This window comes from Watersipora subatra, chromosome 4 (assembly GCF_963576615.1).
Source record: "Watersipora subatra chromosome 4, tzWatSuba1.1, whole genome shotgun sequence".
In the NCBI taxonomy this organism is placed as follows: Eukaryota; Metazoa; Bryozoa; class Gymnolaemata; order Cheilostomatida; family Watersiporidae; genus Watersipora; species Watersipora subatra.
The window spans coordinates 26,797,947-26,814,983 of record NC_088711.1 but is presented as its reverse complement, the minus strand read 5'-3'; the positions used below and the strand labels follow the sequence as shown (position 1 = coordinate 26,814,983).

Sequence of the window (17,037 nt, the reverse complement as noted above, 5' to 3'; positions counted from 1 at the left end):
GTTGAGATGAAGGGTATGTTGAAAATAGCTTAGCGTTCTGTTTGTTGCAAGGCTGATGTTGGTTGTAGAGGCTGATTTTGCACGTGGATTATCCAAACTGGCTCAGACAACACGACCTGTCATCATGGAAAATGTGAGAATGTACATTATGAAGTTGTTGGCCAGCATTATGCATCATCCAATGGCGCTGTTCTCATCCTTTCACCATTATTACTCGCTCGTCACATTCGCGAGAAACAAAAGTTTTTCCAACAAAAATTTTGAGTGATCGAAACTAAGATGTTTTCATATGCCAGAAAATAGTTACCAACGCCGAGAAACTAAACTGAAACTTTTATCTAATTTCATTGTAGAGTTTCTTACCCTTCCAGTCGATATTTGGCACAGCACTCGACCAGGTGGGTTCTATGTGTTCTTCTTACTAAATTAATTTGCTATGAAATGCTTGTTTTCATCCTGCAGCCTGGTGAGCTGATCTGTGACAGCGTACTATTTATAAATTGTTTAGTATGCGTTATACTTCTTTCTCAAATGCAGGGAATTAGTAGAAAGTTACACATAACTCAGGCCTTCCATGGCACAGAACTTTTTCCATTGTCAAAATGACCCTGACTCATCTCTTTTGCACAGGACAAAACATTGGCACACACCAGCCTCGCCAGAGGAGAATATCTGCCTTTATTATATCTCGTGTGACACCTCTCAGTGGGGTCGCAATCAGATAGTGCTCACATTTATCTCGTATGCCGCAGTCTTGGCTTGTTTCTCACATTAAGTTATTGTTTGTGTTTTTCTAGTACGATCTTATCAGATGTATTTACATTGTTTTGTACATAGATTAGTCATAAGAAAAACATGGCCTTAATCTTGCGCGGTTCTGAAACTACGAATGTATGACTAGTATATGCTCGGTGAGTATTATATGACAGGCATTGTTAAGATAGGTTAATCATTCTTCTTGTTTCTGTGTATCATGATAGGTTTATGATAGGTTCTTGAGTAATCCGAAATATAACCCTCTCCCGCGATAGCTTACTCGTTTTTCTGTTCTATCATATTTTTCATTCGATTGCTAGGATAAGGACTTTGCCAACACGTCTCAGGCTGCCTGTACCCTGGTGCAGAGCCAAAAGTTTGTAGAGCCTCTCTCCCAGCGGAGAGCTGAGCACGAAAAAGCCCGAAAGCTCCTGCGAGAAGAATGGAGTAAGGAAGTTAAACGAATGAATGATGCAATTGCGAATCTAAAGAAAGCCAAAATTATATATTATCAACGCTATACAGAGTATGAAAGGGTCAAGGTAATAGGCATAACATTGTGTAGGATTTACATAGCGTGAGACTTCTTGTTTTTTAATAAAAGTGAATAATTTTCTATATATCTATGGGAAATTAGTTGGTTTGGCTGCTCAATCATAGCCATATATAAGTTATATATTGTTATTTGTTTGATGTGGCAGTTGGAAAAGCTTTTTGTGTAATAGCAGTCTCTAGATCTTTGGCAGAGCTTGTACTCAGTTTATCTCAATTGCCGGTTTTATCCGTCCGGGCTGCTGTATTATTTGGCCCAAAGACATCCATATGATAGTTTATCATATAAAGAGGTATCTAAAATGTTTTTTGTGTTCACAGCACAACCCTATAAGTTGAAATTAAGCTGCGATGAAGTTTCATATCATCGAATGTCTCACGTCGTATGACGTTTGGTACAATACATGTAGGTTTAACGTGGGTCTGAGCCATCTGCTCAACATGGTCTTCTTTATTGCAATGAATTAAGCTGTGCACATGAGCTGATAATTTGCTCTAAGTTTTTGGGCCAGTGTTTGTGATGACCAGTTCGGGTCGCAAGCAAGCACTTTAGTTGATCTATACTGCTGTTATACATTACCTACACAAATATATTTGTTATTTTTATTGGCTATTAACACTTACACAAATAATGTTATAGAATTAAATATCGTCACATTTGCAAGGTGAAATCAGGTGAAACTAAACTTGGTTTGCATGAAAAAGTGAAGATTAAGTTTAACCTGCTGTGATTTGTGAGGGTATTACTGTGTGTATTCTTATATACTGTTGTATATAAGGGTATGGCTGTGTGTATTGCTATACACTGTAATGTGTTACTAATAAGGGTATGACTGTGTGTATTGCTATACACTGTAATGTGTTACTAGTAAGGGTATGACTGTGTGTATTGCTATACACTGTAATGTGTTACTAGTAAGGGCCCCCAGTAAGGGTATGGCTGTGTGTATTGCTATACACTGTAATGTGTTACTAGTATGGATGTTACTGTAGGGCCTATATATTGCTATACGTTTTCAGACATCGCATCAAGTTCATATAGAATTTATTTTCTGCTTGGCAAAGATTAGTTACCTCTGCATTAATGATTGGTTCCATTACCAGGACACCACATCCAAGATGGAGAATGAGGCCCTTGGTAGCAGTTTAGGGCAGGCAAACACAAAGCAGCTGGAGAAAAAGAAGAAGGCAACGGATGATATGTATTTAAAGGCAGCTGAGGCTGAGACGACGTATAAATCGTGTGTGCACGAAGCAAACGTGCGACGCACCGAGTTGGAGAAGACAAAGGTACAAGATTTTACGGTGTCAAATTGCTCTAGAGTCTAGCGATGGTGCCAGAGTGTAGCCATGTGATACCTTCATCGGCTACTGTACTACTGTAATATCTCTTTCGTTTTGGTGTCGCTTTATCCTGATCAATTGCCAATGTTTGATGAGACGTGGCATGGGTTATGTACATCCAAAATGTCAGCACATTTTATTAGCACTATTAAGCTGGCGGTCCCGTGCGCTGTGAGGGAACATTATGTGTAATAAGTATGTGTACAATTATTATGTAATGCTGCAAGGGGGTTGAGTGGCACAGATGGTTGCACGCTTGGGTGGGATTCGTGTTCGATCCCTGTACAATGTGATCCTTTTTCTTAACGCCATTAGTGTGGTTCCGGATAGGCGGATGAACAGACACGGCTCTTATAATAGTAAATATTATTTTACTTTGAAGAGAGTTGAAGGTTTAACTTTATTCCTTGTGGTAATGTTACCTCAACGAGTATCATTAGATGATACTTTTTCAAGTTTTAGAGCATTTGAAAAAATTTTCAATTGTCCTCATTACAAGTGTGCATTGCAGGGTGTCATACTGAGTCAAGTACGAGAGTTGATAACTCTGTGCGAGCGTACGATGAAGGCGGCCGCCATAGCCTACTTTCAGTTGCAGCACACAGTCTCAGCTCCAGCCCCTGTGCAATATCAAACATTGTGTGAGAACTGCCGAGGCTACGAGCCGGGCATGCAATATTCTGAATATGTGCGGCGCCTTCCTCCTGATGATTCTCCTCAACACGAAGCGTTCGTCTTTGAACCTTATCACCAAAGCAGAAATGATGATCATAAGTGAGAACATATGCTGTCATTGCTGCTGTAAACAGTGAGCTGTTGAATATCGCTGTCCTACTATTCCTACTAGAAGCAGTCGTTAATATTGATTTTTATGTTCATTTTCATAGGAACCGAAAGACGAGCAACTTTGGGCTTCTTGAAAGTCCTTCGACAAACAAGGTGAGAACGCCGGGTGACAAGGCCGGCAGCGAGTCTGAAAGTGTCAGCTCTGGCAACAAGAGTGGAGACAATTCTCCATCAGCCAGTCCCTATAGTGCCAAGAGATTTGACTCCTCTACTTACCACCCCTCTTCTGGCTCCACAGGTGATAGCTTCTTAGGCTACTTTCACACTGTCAGCAAAGGGCGTGCTCAGCAAAGCTATGTCTTCTATCATATAACCGGCATCGCGAGTGTTTTCTTGATTCTTACAACTACAGCAAATCTTATTACATTCATGTAGATGCTTGTATAGCCTGTGTTCTTGATTCTTACAACTACAGCAAATCTTATTACATTCATGTAGATGCTTGTATAGCCTGTGTTCTTGATTCTTACAACTACAGCAAATCTTATTACATTCATGTAGATGCTTGTATAGCCTGTGTTCTTGATTCTTACAACTACAGCAAATCTTATTACATTCATGTAGATGCTTGTATAGCCTGTGGTTCTCTGTTTACTCTAGTTTTACGGTTAAAGTTGTCTATATATGCAAAAGTTTACCTTACAATATTTTTAGATCTAGGCAAGGTATGGCCAAAGTTGCTGCAATACATTTTATCTTTCATCCGACGTTACTACTAAGGAATATGGGTTTTGGCTTATTTTTCAGATAGCTCAATCTGTTTGCTTTTTAACAACGTCTGAATAAGGTGATTTTAAAGGTTCAATAATTTTGCAAATAACACTTAATATCATTGTCGGACTTGGTGTGGTATTTTTATACATATTTGCAAAATACTGTTAACATGGTAAAATACTGTTAACATGATAAAATACCGTTAACATGATAAAATACCGTTAACATAATAAAACCCTGTTGACATGATAAAATACTGTTAACATGATTAAATACTGTTAACACGATAAAATACTGTTTACATGATAAAATAGTGCAAAAGATCTGGTTATAAAAAGTGGTAAAGTCAGCAACTGTGTTTCTTATAATGGTTGGCACACTTTTACCTGCTCTTTTTATTCCAGTCACTTTATCTGATGCGTCCCTTTACAAGTCACAGACTTCAAAAGATGTGGAAAAACATCTGGGACATACATTCAAGAAGTTGAAGACTCCTTCACGATGTCGTGTTTGTGACTCCTATGTCTATTTCAACAGCATGGAGTGCGAGCAGGTGATTTCCAGTCTGCCTCCATTTTCTCATTAACGGACATAGTTCTTTTTTCACTGATTGACAAGCTAATGACTCATGTCATGTCGAAATTACTTGAGAATTCTGATGACTCGTAGCTTCTTTAATCTCATATAGAGGAGATGGAAGATATCACCAGTCATGTGTCTGTCTGACTCATAACTTCTGCATATCGTTAATGAGTGAGACAGATTTGGAACAGCTGGTCAGACCAGCTTCCTAAGGCCTCTCTAGAAGAGCTGGTCAGACCAGCTTCCTAAGGCCTCTCTAGAAGAGCTGGTCAGACCAGCTTCCTAAGGCCTCTCTAGAAGAGCTGGTCAGACCAGCTTCCTAAGGCCTCTCTAGAAGAGCTGGTCAGACCAGCTTCCTAAGGCCTCTCTAGAAGAGCTGGTCAGACCAGCTTCCTAAGGCCTCTCTAGAAGAGCTGGTCAGACCAGCTTCCTAAGGCCTCTCTAGAAGAGCTGGTCAGACCAGCTTCCTAAGGCCTCTCTAGAAGAGCTGGTCAGACCAGCTTCCTAAGGCCTCTCTAGAAGAGCTGGTCAGACCAGCTTCCTAAGGCCTCTCTAGAAGAGCTGGTCAGACCAGCTTCCTAAGGCCTCTCTAGAAGAGCTGGTCAGACCAGCTTCCTAAGGCCTCTCTAGAAGTCTGTCATGAACATTTTTGAAATTGAGATGTAGTAACTTTTTCATATTCCAATTTATATCACTAACTGTAAGTGTATATAATGGGGAATTAAAAATAGGCTTTGTTCAGATTTTAGTGCATCTAAGAATGGGAGATTTTTCGTTTGTATAGTATTTAAATAGTATAATATAGTATTTAAATAATATAATATATAGTATTTGAACGGGTTTGAAGAATGTGAAGCTAAATAACGAATAGTAATAAACGTTGCTGATTTGGAATATCAATAACAAATCAATAACAAATCCATAACAAGATCATATAATTTGTATCAATAGAAACCAGCACATTATAAATAAAAATATGCCTTGCTAAAGAACTTGAGCAAGATAGGTTTAATAACAAAGTTCTTACAATTATATTAGTGGTCAAATGTTTCTGGTCATCTAAGATCGGGTTATTTCTTTATGCAGATAAAATGGGCCAGTAGTGAGACGAAGAAATCTAATCTATTGAAATGATTATTTAGAAACCTTTAAAGTGAACATCAGAATGAATAGCGTGATTGTAGTGGGATGACATGCATTCTATACAATTTATCTATCAGCTCATCTTTGTACTTGTCCTTAAAGTACGTTTCGACACGCGCCTAGCTTTAAGTTTGTTAACTTCTCATCAATATGTAGACACATGGCATGTTATATTCTGCCATGTCATAAAGTTATCAGCTCTTGTAACCTCATTGACCTAGATGCCTTGGCCATTTCAGTCTTGTGTGTCTCTTCAGTCACGTAGAACTATATGTATCTGCTTTCAGTGTCGGACAGCCTGTCACAAAAAGTGCCTTTTGAGTTTGACCAATTCCTGCGGAAGCTCGCCACTGGAGCGTCGTATGACACTTTTTGGTGTATCTTTTGATGACCACATTCAGAACATGAATGTAGAGGTGCCCAATATAGTTACTCAATGCATTGAGGAAATAGACAAGCGCGGTCTCGATATGAAGGTATTGGCCCTATTTTGATTTTTTGTTGTCACGTTTATAAAGAATTACGGATGTGAGATGGTAAGGGTGTCTATCACCTTGTTTCTTGCTATTATATCCAGTTGCTAGTGTCAGAGGTGTGCCTGTGTAGTTAGTCTAGACATTTGCATTCGGTCCAGTCATGACATATTTCTACTTGCAGGTCTTGTGATCAGAATATTGAGCAGCCATATTCAGAGTTTTCATATCTTTGACTAAAATCAGTCTTTTTCTACAAGCTCGGTTATTTTCATATTTGTGTATTATGCAAAAAGCTCAAACCTTCGTATGCTTTCCCAAGCTCTGGGCTAAAAGTGGTCACAATAGTTGGTGTATTGTAGCCTATCAGTTCAGGGTAGAGTTGATTGAGTGCGTAGATCTATTCTCTTAGTCTTTATCTGATGATTTCTCTATTGGGGTTCTAAGGTAATAACTTGTGTTCGCTGCCATTCCTCTATTGGGGTTCTAAGGTAATAACTTGTGTTCGCTGCCATTCCTCTATTGGGGTTCTAAGGTAATAACTTGTGTTCACTGCCATTCCTCATTATCATCAAGCTGAAGTTCTAAAATCATGTAACGCATGCCACTAGGCTGAAACCATAACTGCCACGAACAACTTTTATCGTATTTACTAGGTAAATCAGACATGCTGATTCCGATTTTGTAATCAAAATAAAGATTAGGCCACTAACTTTCAGAGTAATAAAGGATTTTTTATAGCGTTTTAATATCGGTCTCGAAAACAACACGATCGGCATAACAAGCTCCGCCCATAAATACTTGACGTAACCTAGCTTTTTAGGAACAGAAGTTACGTAAAGATGTTTAGAATAATAGAGATGGGTGTTTTAAAATCTATTAATATCTAAATCCAGCTTTAAAAATAATATCAGTCTTTTCTGAAAGGTAGATAAGCTATTTAGCATTGCATATTTAAAAAGCGCGATAACAACGCTAGCTCGTGATAAAACCGCGCTTTTTGAGCTCATTTTCCTCGGCGTCCAGCCCATTTAAACGTCATGTAACAAGCTGCGAGCAATTTTAAATAGTTTATATCCCTTTCATAAAAAACTGAAATTATTTTACAGGCTGGATTTAGATAATAATGGGTTTTAAGACACCCATCTCTATTATTTTAAATCGGACTAAACTTTCCTAACTTCCGTTTCTGAAAAAGCTAGGTTTCGTCACATATTTATGGGCGGAGCTTGTAATGCCGATTGTGTTGTTTTCGAAACGGATATTGAAACGTTTTAAAAAAGCCTAAATGACTTTGAAGGTTAGTGGACTATTCTTTATTTTGAGTACAAAATCGGAATCAGCGTGTCTGATTTACCTAGTAAATACAATAAAAGTTGTTCGTGACAGTTATGGTTGAATAAGATATTATATGGATAAGCAATTGTCTAACAAGCATGTGTCCAATTTGGACTCTCTGGCCCATTCATGCTGCCAGTTATCTTGACAAACAACAATACCTTTAGTTTGCTCATTCAGTCTTTTGGCATCAGATTATATTTGTTTTATACATAGTTAGTCAAGCGATACAACACGCTGTGATAATGTTGAATAAGTTTCTGATGCCCTTTATTCAGGATGTGTTCAATTGTTTTTTACATCACTTCCTCTATTAGCTGTATGAACTCTAAATTTGATCACATTGGGTGCTTATTGGCTATAGCTTGCGCGCTCTGCTCTTAGGGGATCTACCGGATATCTGGTGTCAAATCAAAAGTGGAAAAACTCTGTCAGAGCTTTGAATGTGGTGGCATGGTTGACCTTAGCCAGCACCATCCCAATGTCATATCAAACGTTCTCAAGCTCTATCTTCGCCAGGTGAGTTTTCTCTCCACTTGTTATTAGTTTTTGTGTTGCTTTTTTTCTCCACATATGATTAGTTACTGTGTGGTCTCTTCTCTACCTACTGTTAGTTACATTGTGGTCTCTTCTCTACCTACTGTTAGTTACTTTGTGGTCTCTTCTGTACCTACTGTTAGTTACTGTGTGGTCTCTTCTCTACCTACTGTTAGTTACTTTGTGGTCTCTTCTTTACCTACTGTTAGTTACTTTGTGGTCTCTTCTGTACCTACTGTTAGTTACTGTGTGTTCTCTTCTCTCCCTATTATTAGTTACTGTGCGGTCTCTTCTCTACCTACTGTTAGTTACTGTGTGGTCTCTTCTCTACCTATTGTTAGTTACTGTGTGGTCTTTTATCTACCTATTGTTAGTTACTGTGTGGTCTTTTATCTACCTATTGTTAGTTACTGTGTGGTCTCTTCTGTATCTATTGTTAGTTACTGTGTGGTCTCTTCTCTACCTACTGTTAGTTACTTTGTGGTCTCTTCTGTACCTACAGTTAGTTACTGTGTGGTCTTTTCTCCACCTACTGTTAGTTACTTTGTGGTCTCTTCTGTACCTACTGTTAGTTACTGTGTGGTCTCTTCGCTCCCTATTATTAGTTACTATGCGGTCTCTTCTCTACTTATTATTATTTACTGTGCGGTCTCTTCTCTACCTATTGTTAGTTACTGTGTGGTCTTTTATCTACCTATTGTTAGTTACTGTGTGGTCTTTTATCTACCTATTGTTAGTTACTGTGCAGTCTTTTATCTACCTATTATTAGTTACTATAGAATGGTTCTCAATACTAATAACTACAATGATTATATAATTTGGTACAGCCATTTTTACCTCTGTAGAAGGATGCATATTGCTGTCAAATTTGTACAGATTTTCGCCATTCAGGATGTACATGTATTTTGCGGCAATGTTTTGTTGTGAGTCATCACTGAGGTGGGTGTGATTGTGGGGGCTGGGAGAACTTCTTTCCATTTTAAGTAATCAATTTTTTATTTGACTACCGACCGCTGATGAGGTGTAGAACATAGGTGCATACAGAAATAGAAAAAAATGAAATGTAATGTTGTAGACTTTGCAAAATATTATATTTTGGCACATATTTCTGTCTGGCATCACACATAGCTTAGTTACAGATGCAATATGTTTGTGTTTGCATGAGTTAAACAGCGCAAAAACTGTATATCTGTATCATTTGTCATTAATATGTCATTATACCTTTTTTCCTTCAGCTACCAGAGCCTCTTTTAACCGTCGCACTTTATCAGTCCTTTGTGGACGTAGCGCGAGACCAGTCATCCAGACGAATAGACGAGGAAGAGGTGATAGCCCGACTTAAATCCATTGTAGATCAACTACCTCCTGCTAACTTGAAAACTACTGCCACTATAATCCATCACCTTAAGAGGTCTGTGTTCACCATTTGTTGTCTTTTCATGTCTTTTCACTATTTTTATTGTAGCTGCATGGAAGAAATACTTATACAGTGCACCATCGGGCTACGACGTTCCTGCTTTATGAGTTTTTGGCCCTACTATGTGACACACGATGTTTTTTTGCCCCCACATTATGGTTTTCGAGAGACATCAAAATGTCTCTTGGAATTCCAATTGGTGGTCAGTCTGCTGCATATGTTTGAACAACGAAGACGCCGATATGCTTTTTGCTGAAATTCCTCCCAGAATGCCTGAAAGAGATATGACGCTCTCTCTCCCTCTATTAGTTCAGCATTCTTCATGTTTTGTAAATGCTTGATATTGCATGAGTGAAACGAAAATTAGTGAAAGTAAGCGAAAGTGAAAATTCTTTGTGCATTTTAGCGTTTAATATAACCGCTAAAATGCACAAACTTGCTATAAACTTTAATTCATTATACAGTGTATAACAATATAACTACATATAGAACTTTGATTTGCTAGCCATGGTTTCTATGATTGATAAAGGAAGAAGTAAGAATCATAAACAGATCATAACTACTAAATACACTAAAGTTGCTGTAGGTAACTATAGTTATTAAGATTAATATATTATTTTGTTACTAGTTTTAAATATGTACTGTACATATATAAAATTTTGAGGTTTTTTACCAAGAGTGTTTGCATTAGATAATCTCTATAGGTTTGTATACCCCTCTATACAACGTTTTCGCCTTACAATGCCAACACTGTACTGTCAGCACGTGTTGGGTTTAGGTGTGAAGATATGACTGTACCAAAAAGCAAAATTTGAGGCAAGGGTGATTTGGTATTCTTCAATCATATCTTTGGTAACCTATTGACATATTGCATCATATCTTTGGTAACCTATTGACATATTGCATCATATCTTTGGTAACCTATTGACATATTGCATCATATCTTTGGTAACCTATTGACATATTGCATCATATCTTTGGTAACCTATTGACATATTGCATCATATCTTTGGTAACCTATTGACATATTGCATCATATCTTTGGTAACCTATTGATATATTGCATCATATCTTTGGTAACCTATTGACATATTGCATCATATCTTTGGTAACCTATGGTGACATATCGCAGGGTGAGCGATTTAGAATCCGAGAACCAGATGAATCCGAGCAACCTTGGCATAGTCTTTGGTCCTACTCTGCTGAGGCCGAGTGAGGGACCTGTTAATCTCAATTCTCTTATCGATACAGCGCACCAGACTAGGGCTGTTGAACTACTGATCGTTAATTCAACGGTTAGTTGCCTATCTAGTTATCTCCTTTCTCTTAGCAGCCTCCGTAGTTATCTACCTTATTAATGCGTGATATATCTCTTGTTTTAAATATCAGTTCCCATAACCGCAACTGTCAGTCTCTAACAACCCCTGATTTGCTTCATTTTTGGAGTTGTCTCAGTCTGTTTACACACGGGTTAGTGAGTGTTCTGACCACTAATGCAGTAGTGTTTTAAAAAATGTTGACATGATTTGCAAGCAAAAACTTGATTCGCTGTAAGTTTATAAGTAGCTGCTATTGTTCCTAAGTAGGTTGTAGTTGAGACATGTGTCACAAATTGCTAGTCAAACTTGTTTTCAGCTGCTGTCAGACTGTATTATGCGTCCTCTTCTTAAGTTACAACCAGTCACAATTAAGACCAAACTGTATATATAGTAATAATAGAATATATAAAATAAAATAAGTGTCGTGTTTGTCTGACCGTCTGTAGCCATGAGTAGATGCTAGGAAAAACATTGCATCGTACAGTATTTGAACTCGCAACACTCAGCTTGGTAGACTGATACTTAAACACCTGAACAATTAACCGCTTTGCTAGATATTGGAATAATTGTGCAGATTGTTATTACACCTACCAATTCCTCGTGCTGTACTCAACTGCTAGGGTACTAGTGATTGTAACATCTTCATGAATTCGTACTGCGTGAGCATCTAGTTTAAACGTGGCTGGTACTCCAACAGCTCCTTGTTGTTTTTTGGAGTTTGTTTCTCAATGCGATGTATATTTTGTAGGTGCTCTTTGGTCCAGATTTGGTCAAACTAACAAGACAAGCAACTGCGGCAGGAGAGTCACTATCGGACACTGACTCCCTTGCTAGTGAGAGTTCTTCATCTAACAGGCTTAATTCTATGGACTCAACACTTGCTGATGATATCATAACAGCTCTCGCTAAACCTGCGTCTGCAGTAAGCTATGCTAATGTTCTTAATTGATTACAATCAAATGTCTACATATAATATATAAATTAAATGCAATATACATGTACAATGTAAAATTAAAGCAAATTTTTGGCTCAAGAAGAGAAGTGATTTTCAGTATTTAGCATGTAAATGGATTGAGTTAGTTAAGACTTGACCCAGTCTATGAAGGGTAAGTTACGCTACGTCCATCTCCTGCATTACCAAACCTATATTTTTGTCAGCTTGTCTTTAAAGTACTAATAAAAACCTCTATTTGTTTAGTTTACTGCTACATTATTTTTTTAAATGGGTTCAAATCTCTCTATCATCATAAATATTTTTGTTACTTGTAGTTACCCGCAATGTTTCAAAAAGTGTTATCGTTAATTTCTGAGCCGTGGAAAAAATCAATTGAACGAATTATGAGAATATTTGATACCGCGTGTGACGAGTTGAACATATGAAGAAGGCTTTGTAAGGAATTAATATGTATAGGGTTAAATGGTGTTGTTTTTGTCGAGTTTCTTGCACTCATTCAGTGCTTGCTTCGTAATGCTTGTCCGAGAGTAGCAAAGGTTTGTAACAGGAATAGATGTACCTGTAAACGATAGCATATTTTAAGGCAACAACTAAATCGCAAAGTGAGTTTGTTTTATAATAGAATAACAACGTATCCTTTGCTAAAAATTATCCGGAAGGAGATGAGAAAACAAAGGCCATTTCGGAACTGGTGTGTAAGGCTGCTTTGAGCAAATTTGGTCTAATTTGAGCTATTTTGTCATTGTTTGAATAAATTGTCTTTTATTATTCAGGTTGACAGCTTACTCACCGTACGCGCCAAATGACAGAACACAAAATAAATGTAGCACATTTGCTGCTGTTAAAATTTAAGTTCGTCGTTTTGTTAAAAGGACTGAATTAAACATCAAGTTGCAATTTTTCCTGAGTAACCTTAAAAACAACGTAATATTTTCACGTTACGTTCAAGTTATTATTAGCTGTTTTATTGTTCTTTGCAAGTGTAATGTTGTTTTCTCAGCATTTGAATCATTATACTGTACATGCCACACCTTTTCATTTTATGGTGTAAACATGGTATAAAAGCATTAAAAGTATTTAATATGTAGTATTTTCTTTAAATATAAAATATCAAAAGGGGTTGGTGGCCCCCATTGCGTTCTTTCTTGGGGAAAATAGGTCCAAACGGCTTTTTGAGTGGAAAAGGTTGCAGATCCCCGGCCTAGAGGGAAACAACAAGTGTAAAATAGGATTTCTGTTGGTTGGTAGAGCGTAAACAACAGTGAGGAACACCTTGAGTGCATCGATGAGACATCAGACGTTTCAAAAGGAACTACAGAGCTTCCAGGTAAAATCCTCAGAGTATACTTACATCACACAAATTGCTACTCTTTGAATCACTGCATCACTGCATGGCTCAACTATGACCAGAAGTGTTTTGTCACATTTTATCGTTCACCCGGACATGAAAACAACCGTTCAATTCATGACCCTGTCCAGGTTGTACTAGCGAGCAGTTGAATGGGGTGGGTGGTTAAATGGAGGAGATAATAGCTGCGGTTTAGACGACTCCATGCATGTCACCTCATTGCATTTGTGGCCTTTTGATATGCCAGTGCTTGTTTTTGCTTACCGCTTGCCTTCTCTTTACCGCTATCTCTTGCTCCACCAGATGGCATGCTAACAGACAGCGACAGCGATGACTCAGACGACGAGTCAGCACCGGATATAAAAGATACCCCACCTCCTGCCGGTAAGAAAGCTTACAAGCAGGGTCGTGTTTTCTTACACCGCTTTGCTATATGTTGCTTACAATTCAAGTTTCGCCCAGTTCGTGACTTCAGTATAACATTACCTATATTTGTCAATGTTTAGAACTTATTGATATTTTGGTCAACTCATAATGTTTGGCATGGCGAACAGGGTTGACATTTTCAATTCCTTATCATTGAGCTGCTGCTGCTTTTTAAAACTACCTTAATAGCCATTTTCTAAGGTTTTTGTACAAAAAAAATTAGCAGGTTGCCTATTCGCTACCAATGCGCCTCATAAAACCTTATTTTTCCAACAAACTATTTTATTTAATCGCAATATAATATGTTGCAAGTTAAATGTATGATACTGTAAAAAATTGCTGAAAAACTCATCTTGTATAGCTATTGCGATTACATTATTTCATTGATATATCGTGTACTGATATATAGTGTACTGATATATAGTGTACTGATATATAGTGTACTGATATATAGTGTACTGATATATAGTGTACTGATATATCGTGTACTGATATATCGTGTACTGATACAAATTAAATAACCGCTAACCTCATCATTTAATGGTAAGTTCAATATTTTGTGAAATAATTGTTAACTAACTTCCTGACATATTTTTCACTGCCAAAACTTTCAAGAAACGTTGATATATTTTATAATTTTTAGAAATGGCTGTTAAGCTACAACAAATTCTTGATCTTTCATTTATAAAAAGCATCACATCGATTGTATGACATTCAGTAATCTAATGGAGAGGATTTAAGAGATAGGCAGTGATAAGCAGCCTTGAAAGTGGGAGCATGAATACATTTGTACCAGTATTGTGGGAAGCTTTAGAATAAGCCTGTACATTAATTGGAGGAACTAATAGAATTGCGCTGTGCGTGACATCAACAGATGGCAATAGCTGTTGGAGTTTTCTGATCAAAACAGAACATCTCAGCTCAAAGTGACATGAGCCGGCAGTTGTTATTGAGGCTCAAACCTTGACTTAAAAACTGACACAGTGTAAGAAATGTTTGACTTGATGTGCTACGTAAGGCAAAGGGAAAAATTTTATTAGCTAGTTAAAGTCATGTATCGATCTCATTGCATTTCCTTGTTCTTAGAATTTCTCTACAAGTATATATCCTTTTGCAACGAATGATATTGTTTTAATACTTTGACAGTACAGCTTTGACACAAATAGTGGGTAACAATCTATTATTGTGTACTCGGTCATCACGCTCTGGTTTGTCCTATTCTGTTCACCGTTTAACTCGCCATTATTGCGGTCTACCCAGTAACCCAAAACCCTTGGTATCAATGGCTGCTTATTGTTGTCAACCCTGTGTAATACTGTTACCCCCTCCCAATTCCTTTGGTGTGGGTCTGAGTCTAAAGCGATGATGACTTGGCATTGTAGGGATGCCATTAACGCAGTCATGTAGTTTTGATGTGTGACAGCGAGTCTGCATCGATCTATAGTAGTCAGTAAAAGGTAACGCTGCACGGTTAACTCACATTTGCTAGAACTGTTTGGTCATTTCATATTTCACATAAGAGTGTCTGTCTCACTTGTTTCTTCATATATATATATTTCTATATGTTAGATTTATATTCAAATTTCCTCTCGTCTTGTCAATATTTGTCTTCTACTGTTGTCTTAGTAATATAAACTATTTACACATTCTGCACAGATTCTGAGCGAGATATTAATGCGCGATTGGGATTAATACGCTAATAGCAATGCAGCTGATGCTCTAATCTCTAGTACATGCATGATCTTTATCTAACATGCCCGCTTGGTTACTTCCACACCATTCTTCTTCTTCTTGCACACCCTCATGGTTGTTATTCTTACATTTCTGTTGTGTGCAAAGATTTGATTTATGTTACAAAATGTATGTATTAAAATGAAAATATTGCTCTAGATGATATGGAGATATTTATTCTTTGTTTTCAGGACAGACTTTTTAAATGGTTTTGTTTGTATCAATTATTTATTTTGAATTAAATCTGTGTGCTCATTAGATTTCATGAGTTGCAAAATCAGTTTAATTATGCGTATTAGTAATTGTTTTACCTCCAGTTATCTTGGACTATTTAGGCATGGAAAAACTGAGCATATACCACACTCAAGTGATGAAATCAGCTAGCATGCCTTTCCCGAAACACACTTCCAGCTCTGTCGAGAAGTCAGCATCTGTCGAGTTTAAGATCGTCTCACACAACGGAAAAGCCGCTAGGTGTGAGGATGTTAAAAGTTATTATAATAATCCGGTCATGTCTCACACTTACCAATACAGCGCACCGCGTGCTGCCGGCCAGCTATACTCAGCGCTGCCGGTAACTCTTGTAACGCCTCAGTTGCCCGATATAGGTGCTCCTGACATCACTGAAGAGCTCATGCAAAATGAGCGGAGGCTGAGCATGGACTCAACTTTCTTAAATCCTCGCTCATCTCGAACTAGTGGATCTAGCGCCCCTTCGAAAAGCAAAATATCAGCATCTTTTAACGAAAACTCCAGATCGGCTGGAAAAGCCATCTTCTATACGCACTCTATGAAGAAAAAATCTACGGAACCAAAATTTGTATAGGTGTTTGCGATGTTGTATTTATTAATATCGATGATATGAGTACTCTTGTTGTTTTTATTCAACTTGTGCAGCCGATGAACAGAGTATTATAACAGGTTTTTGAGTGGATCTTGAATTGTTCATTTTGTTCCTGTTAAAGCGGTATACTAATAATTCAGCTAACTAGTTTGAAGCCCGCTAAATATTTCTAGCGTTATTGCTGTTGTTATCAACATTATATTTTGTTCCTTATATTTACTGAATATATACTCACTGTATTGTGCTGGCATTGCTGCGTGTTATCTTTGTCAGTTGTATTTTATAATTTTCATGAGGTCATAGTACATCGTAGCATTCTCACCCGATCAACTGATTATCGATTATCTTGAATCATTCATATCTACTGGCTATATTTTTTTATCTGGTCATATTTCTGTCTATTCGTACACATGTTTTATCGCCGTGTCAGTTTTTAAGCATCAATTTTACTATACAAAATATACACATTGCTGTCTAGCACATATAGGCACGCTACCTTCTCTCCTACCCACAAACAACTCTACATATTTGAGATATAAAATATTTTTGTTGCTATAATTATGTAAACAAACTTACAAGTTTTTATAAATCCCATGTATATAATTTCATCACCCAATTGTGCATTCATTACTAGTTACAGGTGACCGTTTGTGCCTGACATCAAAGCATTTAGCTGCGTGTTAATTCGTGTTATTAGCTCTTTGGATGCTGT

At 37.5% G+C, this 17,037-nt stretch overlaps 1 protein-coding gene across 7 annotated transcripts in view; it reads left to right on the top strand.

Moving 5' to 3' along the window:
• The window catches only part of LOC137395140 (rho GTPase-activating protein 45-like), a 44,210-nt gene extending 27,399 nt beyond the window's left edge, over window positions 1–16,811 (top strand). For 2 of the 7 annotated variants that reach the window (XM_068081954.1, XM_068081955.1), the window contains exons 8-22: window positions 69–133; window positions 354–398; window positions 1,077–1,298; window positions 2,413–2,598; window positions 3,164–3,426; window positions 3,540–3,736; window positions 4,617–4,765; window positions 6,225–6,413; window positions 8,133–8,267; window positions 9,521–9,696; window positions 10,835–10,997; window positions 11,770–11,943; window positions 13,225–13,303; window positions 13,628–13,708; window positions 15,817–16,811. In XM_068081954.1, the coding sequence (XP_067938055.1) occupies window positions 69–133; window positions 354–398; window positions 1,077–1,298; window positions 2,413–2,598; window positions 3,164–3,426; window positions 3,540–3,736; window positions 4,617–4,765; window positions 6,225–6,413; window positions 8,133–8,267; window positions 9,521–9,696; window positions 10,835–10,997; window positions 11,770–11,943; window positions 13,225–13,303; window positions 13,628–13,708; window positions 15,817–16,307 (2,615 nt within the window). In that variant the 3' untranslated portion in view covers window positions 16,308–16,811. Of the gene's footprint in view, window positions 1–68; window positions 134–353; window positions 399–1,076; window positions 1,299–2,412; window positions 2,599–3,163; window positions 3,427–3,539; window positions 3,737–4,616; window positions 4,766–6,224; window positions 6,414–8,132; window positions 8,268–9,520; window positions 9,697–10,834; window positions 10,998–11,769; window positions 11,944–13,224; window positions 13,304–13,627; window positions 13,709–14,896; window positions 14,920–15,132; window positions 15,770–15,816 lie in introns of those variants that run through there. The other 5 variants (XM_068081958.1, XM_068081959.1, XM_068081960.1 and 2 more) reach the window with 5 other exon arrangements.
• The last annotated feature ends 226 nt before the right edge of the window (window positions 16,812–17,037 follow it).